This window comes from Nycticebus coucang, chromosome 10 (genome assembly GCF_027406575.1).
Source record: "Nycticebus coucang isolate mNycCou1 chromosome 10, mNycCou1.pri, whole genome shotgun sequence".
Classification (NCBI taxonomy): Eukaryota; Metazoa; Chordata; class Mammalia; order Primates; family Lorisidae; genus Nycticebus; species Nycticebus coucang.
The window spans coordinates 65,477,278-65,489,967 of NC_069789.1; the positions used below are offsets into that span (position 1 = coordinate 65,477,278).

General features: G+C 34.4%; 1 protein-coding gene across 1 annotated transcript in view; it reads left to right on the forward strand.

Moving 5' to 3' along the window:
- The window catches only part of ZBTB41 (zinc finger and BTB domain containing 41), a 52,209-nt gene extending 43,372 nt beyond the window's left edge, over positions 1–8,837 (forward strand). Inside the window, exon 11 of the mRNA XM_053607587.1 lies at positions 2,429–8,837. Within this exon, the coding sequence (XP_053463562.1) occupies positions 2,429–3,084 (656 nt within the window). The 3' untranslated portion in view covers positions 3,085–8,837. The remainder of the gene's footprint in view (positions 1–2,428) is intronic.
- Positions 8,838–12,690: the final 3,853 nt, after the last annotated feature.

Consider the following 12,690-nt stretch of genomic DNA (forward strand, 5'->3'; position numbering starts at 1 on the left):
TTATGTATGTAAATTTATTTTTCTGTTGAAAATGACATCTTAAAGTGATAATAGAAACTTACAGGAATATGATATGCCTATCGCAGTCCTAATCTTCTAAAAAACATTTGTTACACACTAGAACAGATGGACTATGACTCTTAAGTTAAAAAAAACTATCCAGTTATAAAACGTTTTTTAAGAAGATGCTCAAGGGCAAACATGACTAGTGCTATGCCAAAGGAGAACACTTACAATCAATATTTGTCCCTTTAAAAATAAACTGTACTTCTTTGCGGTTTTAGAAGTGCTATGATAGTGTTTTTATTTTTGAAAGCTATCATAAAATGCTCTTTGCATGACAAGTATTGATGCCAGGGATTTATAGAAAGAATTTTATAGTTCTTGCACTTGAAAGTGTAAATTTTTTTCCCCTCAAAACACTCTTCTTTGAGCTTTTTCATATTATCTCTCATTCTAGGTGTTCATTTGTAAAGTCACATGTCAGATGCTATGTGTTCTCTACACAGTTAAAAATACTTTTTATTTCAGAAATATTAATCCCTTATATAATGTGTTACTTTTGTCCCACTTCCTTTCTGCTTATATCAGTAATGATATTAGTCCGGAAATAAGTAGAGATCTAATAGTACCAGGTACCTAGCATCCCAGTCTCTATAAATTTTCTGTCAGTGAAATTTGAAAGATCCATTGGCTACAAAATAATTAACAAATAACTATTTGATATTTTTATTTCAACTTGAAAATGTAATTATCTCTTAACTTATTTTCTCAAATACTAGATTTGATGATGTCTTAAATGGAGAAATGTTAAGTTAATGATCTCACCAAACCCATGGAACGATTAATACATAACCTCATTTGGTTTTATAATGTACATTTGTGTGTATTGCAATATTATTATGTCTAGGTATATTAGTTTTCTATTGCTGATATAAGAAATTATCACAAGGGCGGCGCCTGTGGCTCAGTGAGCAGGGTGCCGGCTCCATATACCGAGGGTGGCGGGTTCAAACCCAGCCCCAGCCAAACTGCAACAAAAAAATAGCCAGGCGTTGTGGCGGGTGCCTGTAGTCCCAGCTACTCGGGAGGCTGAGGCAGGAGAATCCTAAGCCCAGGAGTTGGAGGTTGCTGTGAGCTGTGTGACGTCATGGCACTCAACCGAGGGCAATAAAGTGAAACTCTGTCTCTACAAAAAAAAAAAAAAAAAGAAAAGAAATTATCACAACAGATTTATCATCTTACAGTTCTGTAAGTCAGAAGTCTGGCACCAGGCTAAGACTGAGGTATTAATAGGGCTATATTCATTCTGAGGGCTCTAGGGAAGAACTTATTTTCTAATCATTCCAGTAAATGGCAGAATTTAATTCTTGGAGTTGATACACCAGGACCAAGGCTCTAGTTTTCTTGCATCTTGTAAACTGAGAACTTTTCACAGTTTCCAGTGGCCACAACATTGCTTGAGTCCTAGAGCTTTCTTCTTCCATTTTCAAATCCAGCAATTTGTGGTTGAGGTCTCGTGTCATAGTCACATCTCTGTGACCCATTTTCCTTCAGTTATTAGCTATTTTTTAAAATGCCTGTGATCAGCATTTTTTAAGATGCCAACTTGACAGTCCTTTTGTTAAGTTTCCTCATTGCAAAGTCTTAATCATATCTTCAGAGTCTCTTTTATCTTGTAAGGTAACTTATTTACAGCTTTCAGGGATTTGAGTGTGTACATCTTTCTGCAGCTATTATTTTGCCTATCACACCGACTAACATAGGAATTTATAGTGTTTTATATAAAAAGAACTTCTCAATATACAGTGTGAGAACCTGCCTCACAAAGAATTGAAAACTGTTCCAACTGCCTTATTCTTTCCATTGATCAACTCTTCGTTATTTTGACCTCAGGTGGTAAATGGTCATTCTTATCCACAGAACTGTGCCAGTCAGAATTGCTATTTGTTTTTGTTTTTATCCTCATTAAGGAAATCAAATGTTGCTTTAACAAAACTTTTTGAGGGCTATAGTGGGAATAAAAATTAGTAATAATAATAATGATGTTAACTTATGTTTCTTAATTACTTACCATGTACCAGATACAGTGCTAAATTAGTTCACTTTCTTCTTACTCAGGCCATTCAACTCTATGAACTTGGTACAATTGTTATGTCATATTACAGGTCAGGAAAGTAGGCTTAGAAGTTAGAGAGCTTGCTCAAAGTTTGATTAGTAAGCAGCACAGCCTGAATTCAAACCTAGATCTTTTTGATGTTTACGCTCATTCTTTTTACCCATTAACTGTCTCCCATTTTGTAGTAGCATGTAATGTAAATTCTATTGAGAAGTTCTTACACTTATTCACATGGAAAATTTGCTACTTAAAAATCATTATCTTATAAGTGAGTACATTTTACATTTCATTTCATTCTTGTTCATACAGGTGAAAAACCATACAAATGTCAAATTTGCAATCAGTCTTTTAGAATTAAGAAAACATTAACAAAACACCTGGTTATTCATTCTGATGCCCGACCTTTCAACTGTCAGCACTGTAATGCAACATTTAAGCGGAAGGACAAGCTGAAATACCACATTGACCATGTTCATGAGATAAAATCTCCTGATGATCCTCTTAGTACTTCTGAGGAAAAACTTGTGTCTTTGCCAGTAGAGTACTCATCTGATGATAAAATCTTTCAAACAGAAACAAAACAATATATGGACCAGCCCAAAGTTTATCAATCAGAAGCCAAGACTATGTTACAGAACGTGTCTACTGAAGTGTGTGTCCCAGTAACGTTGGTTCCAGTCCAGATGCCTGACACTCCCAGTGATCTGGTTCGTCACACTACCACACTCCCTCCGTCTTCTCATGAGATCTTGCCACCACAGCAACAGTCAACCGATTATCCACGGGCAGCTGATTTAGCTTTTCTGGAAAAATACACTCTCACTCCTCAGCCTGCAAACATAGTTCATCCAGTCCGGCCTGAGCACATGCTGGACCCTAGAGAACAGTCCTACCTTGGAACATTACTGGGCCTTGATCACACTACTGGTGTCCAAAATATTCCCACCAGTGAGCATCATTCATGAGTCAATCTAAGCATTCCACAGACTTTTTCATGGTTACGTGCTAACGATAGCCAAAAGCTAATGGCTTTTAAATTAGGAGGGCTGCTATTTTTTCATTTTCTCTAGTTTCTCAAGTCCTTAGAATAATTTTAAATCAAGAAAACTATGTATTTCTGTTTACTGAATATATGAATATTTGGATACACTTTCTGACATAATATTTGAAGTGAGCATTTTTATGATTTTAAAAGGTTATTTACTGCTAATTTTTAATGGATTCTCAACCTTTTCAGAATCATTAGCTGCTGACATTATGTTTTTATATTTTTAATTATCAGTGGATATGTTTGTTCTTCTTTAGTCTCATTCATCTCTTTTCCCTTTCCCATCTTACAAACAACATTAAGGCCCATATACCCTTTAAGAAGGTGTTGTCAGAATGTACTGATGATTGCACCTGTTCTTATTCTAATTTAAGATTTTATTATTTTATCTAGATTTTTAAAATCAAAATTGGTAATTTGAATTTATAAGAAAGTCTAGTGGGTGGCGCCTGTGGCTCAAGGAGTAGGGCGCCGGTCCCATATGCTGGAGGTGGCGGGTTCAAACCTAGCCCTGGCCAAAAAAAAAAAAAAAAGAAAGTCTAGTTATTTCTACGTTATCTTTCCACCTGTCCATAATTTTAGATTATCATTATTCTTTGGATTTTTGATAAATTCAAAGCCAGAAAGATAAGTAATGTAAGTTTATCTTGTTAAATGTAGGATTGAAATAATTATATAGATAATAATTGGCCTATATTTCAGTCATTATGAGTAAGAAAGACAAAAGGTCTAAGGTATTAAATCATAAAATTTTGAAATGTGTTAAAAGAAAACTATGACAGTTTTATCTAGACATATTTCAAGGTAAGTGTACCTCTAATAGTTTGCCATTTCTTTCAGAAACATTAACAACATTTCATGACATTTATCTTCATCTCACTAAGGAAGGGGTAATTAAAACTAATGAAATTTGATTAAACAATTTTTGATTTCTTTTACTTTGGCTAATAGAAACTCTGGGAAATAGAGCTTAGTGAGATAATTCATGTATAATTGTTAGAAAAGGTGCCAAACAAATTATAAAATGTGTGTCTAGTTTAACTTAATGCTGTTGAATTAAATGGAACCACTACTTGTATGCAGATTTACATGCACTCTAGATGTGTACTTTTGCTTTAACATATGCCTAATGGGAGTAATTATCCTTGATTTATATTTTTGTACAAGACAAAAGTTGAACTGGGTGAAAAGAAATAGCAGTTACAGCAAAACCTCATTGATTAAAATTAATTGAGGAAAACAGTCAGAAGAATTAGATACCTTTAAAGACATGCACTTTCCATATATTTTCAAGTCAATTTTAACTTATCTAAGATGTTTCCTAGTAGAGTTGCTTGAGGATTAGATTAGGCAGGGTTGATTTATTATTAGCATGTCATTTGTATATAGACTTGCTACTTAAAATCATTTTAAAAGTTTTCACTTTCAGTTTTGTTTACACTTCTTATTGCTTAAAGCACTTTTTTTGTGTGTGTATGTAAACTGTAAAGTCTGGCCTGGCCCTTGTGAAAAAAGAATCACAAATAAAATAATAAAGTTTTAGGTGAATAAAATTTGAGCAGTTAGTAATGGGGGGAAACTATTTGCTGAAGCACTTAAGAAATGAAGGTACTTGACAGAAACATTTGCCATACTAGGCAAAGATAAAATAAAATGAAAAAATGTTGAGAATTGAGGCAGTAAACCAAAGTAGCTCATATAAATAATAAAACCAACCTGAGTTTTGCCTCATTTATCAAGGTTTGGTTGTAATTATCTTAAAACCAATAGACATAATTACTATATTGTTTTTTTTTTTAAGCATTCTTATTTACTTTGTGTAGAAATGTTATATCTGGGGTACTTACATGATTGAGCTTGACTATATGAGGTACTGTTAGTCTGTTTAGTCTTTCAGATTGACTTTTAAAAATACATATCTTTATGATTTTTATCATAGACTGACAAGATTATGACTGAAAATTTTACTGTCATAAAAAGAAATCATAACTAAAAATGTACCATGCCTTATATATGTTAATGTAGAAAAGCCTGGACTTAATAAAAGGGTGAATGGCGCGCGTGCACACACACACACACACACACGTTAAGTATATGATATATTATACATTTGGTGGCCGAAAAAGAGGATATTGCATTTTCACATTGAAAAGAGTACTTTGCTTTTTTGATGGTATTTACTTTAGGATTCTTTTAATAATAATGTCCTAATGCTTTAGGTATATGTGATTTAATTGTACAAATTGGTTTACATAGAACTTTTCTGGAATACTTCTCTTTATGTAAGATGAAGTACAATTATATAATTTAGTTACTATTGTAGATAAATTCAAGTAGTGACTTAACAATTTCATGAAATGCTTTCACATATGTTATTTCATTTGAACCTTATAGTCAGGTTCTGAAATAGAAAGGATATGCTGTATTCCCATTTTAGAGAAAAGAATCTGAGGTTAAGATAAAAGGACTCATTTAAGCTCATGTGGTCCATAAGTGCTACAGAGCTATAAGTAGAGAAAGAAGAAAGCTAGCATTAATGAATGCTTATTGTGTGCCAGGCACTACATTCTTTCATTTAACCTTAACCCAGTCTGAGAAGTAGGTAGGGTAATTCTTATGAAGAAATAGTCTCAGTGGGTGAACAAAAACAAAACAAAACTACCCTGCTGCCTCTAATTTCTAAAAATACAAGAAATTTTAAAATAGTGAAAACCTCATGGATTTGGGCAAACTGAATGTATATAAGCTTTTGAAGTTGACACAAAAAGTATAAAGTGAGGCCTACTCTTTTCAGTCAAACTTTTATATTTAATTTAGAGTATTTTGGACAAATACTCAATAACTCTAAAATCCATTTGTTTTGTAACTATACTTAAAAATTTTGAATCTTGCGACTAAGTTTAGCCTCATTCAGATTTTTTTTATTTTATGAGCATAATTTATTGTTTTAAATTAATTTTTAGCAGATAGCAGTTAGCACTTAATCTAGAAATTGAATAATCTATCAAGTGCAGAAATTTGTTAATCATTTTGACTTACATGCACCAAAGATTTTTAGTAGTTATTAGTTTAAAAGAATTTAAAATCTTTGTTGTTTGAATAAATATTTGTCCAAAGAAGCACAGTTGAAGTCCTAGAATAATGGATTTTTTAAAAAGAATTGTTAGCTTGAATACTGAAATTAAGAATTAAGTGTTTGTGTTTCTATATATAAAAATAAGAACAGAATACTCTGGGAATAGTCATACTGATAAACCAATTACAAGTTGAGTACTCAGTTTTTCTCAGTTTAATGAATTAATATCTTTTAGTGAACACTATTAAATGCTAAATAATAAGCTTATTTTTTACACTACACTATCAAAATAATTTTTGCCTTAGAAATTTTTTTAAGTCACGTTGAGATTATTTTTGTAAGAAACCCCACCTATTTTTTGCAGCCTAAAATACCATTTAAAGTTAGGGTTTGGTCCTTATGCCAGCAAGACTTAACCAACAACTGTAAAGGTAGTGGTCTTTGCATACATTTAAATAATTTAAACATTTATTGCTGGAAGAAGAAGAGTAGCAAAAATAGGGTTTTTAATTGGTGCTTTATTAAATGACTTCCTTTTAAGTGACAGTAGGTCATGAGACAGGTACACTAAAAATTTTCTATCAGACTTAAAAAGTATCCAAACATCTTTGTAGTATAACTATGAAGTATTTTTTAAGGGCTAATAAGTAATTATTATCATTTGTTGCTTTTTACTCTATAATTGCAAACACATTAAAAATACAGGTAAACTGGTATATTTATATATAAATTTGAAGTTCCTTCCAGCCATCTCACTCTGTTGTATCATTGATGAAAAGTCAACTTTGACAGATTTTGAGCATTAGCTCTTACTGTCCTTTCATAGCCAGTCTTTCTGAATTGAATGCTTTGTGCCTTTCAAATGTGTTGTATTTGGTTAGAGATGATTTTACTGGCTAAATTATACTAGTTAATAATTTTTTTTAAAATGGGTCTTATGTTTGTGTTGCCTGCTGGTTGGGCAACTTATTTTTAGGTTTCTTTATGTTTGTAAAGCAAATGGGCACCAAGTACTAGTGTGAACATTTGTTTTTATTTATAATTTAAAAAATCTCTATTGTGGCCTTTATAGTTACTGTGAAGCCACTCCTGGGCCTGCCTCTAGATGATTAGTAGAAGAATCTGACAAAGTAAGAGTAGTGTATCTGCACCTCTGTCTCTCTGTCTCTCTTTTGTTAATAAACAGTTATGTAACCATAACCACACAGTTCTGCACTGAACGACTTCTTTTTTCAGTTTGCCTAAAACTGAACAAGAGGTGATGGTTTGAGGTGAGTTTCTCATTAGCAGCAGCAACATCCCAACCAACCTATTACTATAACTTGAGTTGATGGACTCAGGAAAAATTAGGACTTTCAGACAAAGTTGTATTTGGATATTGTAAGATTCAGTGCCAAATTGTAAAAAGACTAAAAATGTATTCTTCAGTAAGGAACAAGTAGCATTTCTAAAACTTTAAGCAGTGTTGTGGTCAATGTTACTTGCTGTTAGAATGAATAATGGACAGTGTGAGAATAATTTTCTGAACAATTTCTAGGAACTAGACATTACTTCTTTAGACCCTGCCTTTTTGCACATCTCTCTCGCTATAGTCTGTAGTGTTTTTCTTGGGGTGTGCCCTCTTTATTTTCTCTGAAATTATTTTGACTTAAGATACTTTCTCTGAAATTATTTTGACTTAAGATACTCTTATAATATTAACATGCTTTCTACTTTTCAGCATTAATGTGATAGAAGTAATAGGACTAAGTTATATGGAAGATGTGAGAAAGAAGGTTTTGGTAGAGAGAGTGCTTACGTTTTGCTTACTCTTCAGGTACCAACTTGCTGTGTATTGTTCTTAAGTCTGCGATTCTTGAAAGAGCCCAAAACAACTTAAATTTAGCCTTTGCAGCCAGATATATAAAAAAAAATTAAGGATTATGTTTAGAGAATAGAGGTTATAAAAAGAATAAAACCTCTTCCCCCCCCCAAATTCTTAAAGACAGGTAGTATCAGTACTCACATTGCTGTTGAAAATTCTAAAACATTTATTTAATAAAGAGCATGTACACGCCTAATTGTTATTGCACCTCTTTGCTTGGTATTTCTGCTTGCATTAAAGTTGGACAATGTGTGCTATGGTGTAATTATAACATTTTTATTCCTTCCAACAATCAGACTCTTCGTATCCCTATACATAAGCCTATATTACAGTTGATGAGTGTGGCTGCCAAAAAGTGATACAAAGTTGGGCATTTTGCTACTCCATGTTGTGTAGTAAATGTTCTGATTAAGGGGAATTATGATGTACATTAAAGTAGAAATGCGTTTGAATTTGTTTTCAGTCTCAAATCATAATTTGGGTTTTTAATTAAGGATACTGTTTAAAACAAGTACAAAGAAAAATCTAAAATAACGAAATTCATTATTGTCAACTGTGTGTAAAGTATCTTGTGAGTTTTATAGATATTTTGGTTGTCTCATGTTTCTTAAGTAAAATGTCTTTATAGAAAAATACAGTTCTCTGTGAAGAATAGGAAGTGTATTGTATATTGAATAGTACTTTGTGTTATTTTGATATTTAAAATAAATATAAAGTTCTGTGATCCTAATAGAGCCTATCTAGGTTTTATTGAATTACGTTTTCACAGCATGGGAACAGTACTCTGCATGGACTCTATAAAAATTGAATGCAAAGATGTTGAACAGATGAAAAAACAAGTAACTTGGGGCACATTTTTAAAAAATTTATTTTTCATAAACTATTTCATAAGCATATTTTGAAATACTTTATATAGTAAATGTATAAACAACTAAACCTGTGAATTTTGATTGTCTAATACAAATTCAAATATCAATGACGACTATTATGTTTGAAGTCATAACATGCTGTTTTTTTAGAGAGAAAACTGAATTACGCTAAAATTTATTAATGAAATGTTATTTTGTATAAAATTTTTGATTCCTAAACTTGTTTTGAGACAACCTTTTATATACCTTCTCTCCAGACCAACCTATCACCAAATTTCCATTTTATTTTTTCCAAAGTTTTGACCAGCTGGCCAACCTGTTAACCATTGCCCATTAATCAGCATAGAGTTATACCATAAGCCATGCATTCTTCCTTGTGAAATGAACTACCAGATGTATCTCCTAAGATTCTCGTGGAGAGCATTTCCCATCCATCTCTAAGGGATGATTGTAGTGCAGTTCTGTTCACATCTGACCTACTGTACAGGTCTGTCAATAGGCCAGGCTTTTTTCTTCCTCTGTGAAGTCACCATGAGGAAATACCCAAATTTTCCTAGATGTAGTTTGAGAACGAGACAGTGAAGGAATAGGAGAAAATATTTATTATAGCTTTCTTGTGTATTTGGGGTCTATTTAGCTCTGGGCTTTGTTTAATAGTGGAATGTTGCTTGTCACGTTCAATTTTATGGTCTTTAGATTAGCTCTTAGTTCAGTAAACTTCTTTGTGAAGGGCCAGACACTAAATATTTTAGGCTATGCAGGCCATATGATTTCTGACACAAATATTCTGCTATTGTCGTATGAAAACAGTCATAGACAATGTGTAAATAAATGGGCATGACTGTGTTTCAATAAAACTTTATTTACAAAAGCATTTAATGGATGAAATTTGACCTCAGATCATGGTTTGCTGATCCTTGGGTTAGGTGACTATCGATGATGGGCAGTTTGAATCACATAGTCACTTATCATACTGTGATTAGGCATACAGTTTCTGCAGTAACTGAATAGCAAAACTAGGATCTGCTTTTCAAATGGTGGATTGCATATCTACAGAGGAAGGCATAACCTCATGTTCACACCTGGAATTTTGTGCCGTGATACTTTTATCAAAAGTTGACAGAGTTGCCTGTGTCTGATTATCATAAACACAAGTCTTTTGGGCCATGTCTCATGAGTTCTCAGGGCAGCTCTCACTTGTTCAGCCTGCTGCAGAGGTCTTACTTGCTTCAGGCCCCACCCAGAAGTCAATCTTACAGTTTACGAGATAAAGGAATTGGTGAGACATGTGCTACTAAGGTATGCATTGGCTCCAAAATCTAAAAAGAGGCATTCCAAATGATGCCCCTTACTTAGAAGGGACATCCTGAGGTGTCTCAGACCATTGAATCCCTTAAACATTTTATATTGATTTGACAGAACCCTGAAATTCTGTTACGGGTTATTTCCTACCATCTGGCTTATGTTTCTTTTTCTTTTTCTTTTAAATTAAATCATGGCTGTGTACATTAGTGTAATCAAGGGGTACAATGTGCTGGTTTCATATACAATCTGAAATATTTTCATCAAACACTTTAATATAGCCTTCAAGGCATTTTCTTAAGTTACTGTATGAAGACATTTGTATTCTGCATTTAGTAAGTTTTGCCTGTACCCATTCTAAGATGCACCGTAGGTGTGGCCCCACTGGCTTACATTTCTTTTATTACTGACACCTAGAGTGTTGGCTACTGTTGGGACACACCATGATCCCAGAGCAGATCTACACACTGGTTATTTATTTATTTATTTTTTGTTAAGCAAGCTAGGCCGGGTTAGAACTTGCCACTCCTCGTGGACAGGTCCAGCACTCTAACCACTGAGCCCAGCCAGACCAGTACACACTCTGACTGGCTATGCCAAGAAAGCAGAGTTCTGACTATTTTTACCCAGCCATTTCTCAGGATTTTTTGCAAAGAGCAGTCTTGAAGGATGATGTGATGTCGCCTTGTTTCCTTGCCCAGTACTATAAAAACAGTCAAATCTAAAAAAAGAAAAAAGAAACACAGTAAAATCTTCAGGTAAGTGTCCTCCTGTAGTGCCACCCACAGTGTGTGCAGGCATCCATCAAGGTCCCTTTGCAGTGCCCCCAGGAGACCTGGGGAGCAGAAGGAACGGTACAAATAGACAAGCTGACAACTCTGGTTGCTGTGAGTAATCAAGTCTTATCTCTAACCCAGGACTACAATATCTTCTGCTAGCATTTTGAAACTGGCAAGCTAACTTTTTAGCATACAAATGGGGTAAAATTTCAGACCCTCCCTCCCACTTGACAGATACTTCTTGCTCATCAGGTTTAATTAGACATTTCATCAATGTAATGGACCAATTTGATATTTTGAGAGCTACCTAGAAGATCCAGGTCTTCCTGGACAATATTACAATATAGGCAAGAAAGTAATGCTGTAGTATTGTCCCACCACATAAGTACAAAGTGCTTCAGTTTTTCCATACTAGAATAAAGGGCAAAAACAAGAAAAATGGATTTGCTTGGTCAGTAGCTGCAAACCAGTTGGCAAAGATTTGTGTATAAAGATAACACATCTGAAACTGCAGTAGTTATTGGCATTATCACCTAATTGGTGTAATCGATTGTCATTCTCCAGCCTCCATCTGGCTTTTGCACTAACAAGATAAGCAAGGTAAGTGGGCATAAGTTATAATCACTATCCCAACATCCCTCAAGTCTTCAAAGTAATTTCTGAATCAGAGGGGTGGAGATAGGAGCTTTTTCAGGGGCTTCCACTTGGCCCTTTCTATCATAATATTCTCAACCCTTTGGATCGGAGATGAACAAAGTAATGTCAGTAAGCATTTCCATTTTGTATTCTAGAACTGAATGGCTCCAGTGGACACTCTGTGGACAGTTTCAGACCTACATGCTATCCGCCACCTGTTCTCTGGAAGCTCCCACTATGACTGCTGGTCTGCAATGGCATTTTAGGTTTGGGGAGTGTAGCAGAATGTCAGAGCCGTTATCTAATGACCCCTCGGAACTCCAATTATTCCCTTGCTTCCAAGCCACTGTCACATTGGTAAACGGCTAGAGTTCTCTCTGGGGAAACTTGGGATGAAGATTTATCATACATAATTGTATTCATGTTGCAGGGTCCTTTCTCATAGGGGAAGACTTATGTTTTAGTCAAAGAGCTTTGGGTCTGGGAACCAAGCAAGAGGCTATGAATCACCACAACACTGTCTTCAGTTACTTTCTGCTTTGCAGATGTAGTATTTTTCTACAGGATACTGCTCATCTTATTTCTAGGGACCTTTGTCAATTAGTCATTGCCACAAATCTCTGCCTGTAATTACTCTTCAGTCCTTGGTAAATTGTGGTTAAGTACTGTACCACCTTGTCTTTTAAATGTCAACCAGCCTTAAGCATTTGGGGGTCTTGTGGAGAACCTATTTTCATGACAGCATCCTCTACCACTATTTCTGGCCTATTAAGTAGAGTCACTTAAGTCTTTACAAGGATGCTGGTGGCCTCCTTATGTGTACATTGCTCAATATATTGGTAAAGGGAGGTTTAGGGGGATATGTATGTTTAGGAGTGGCTTGGCTAATTAGTTTACACATACAGATGTTCTCCAACTTTTGCATCTTCCCCACCCTTTGGGTTCTTTACACTAGGAATCCAGGTAGGTTCCAGTATTTTGACCTGTCTATTAATCT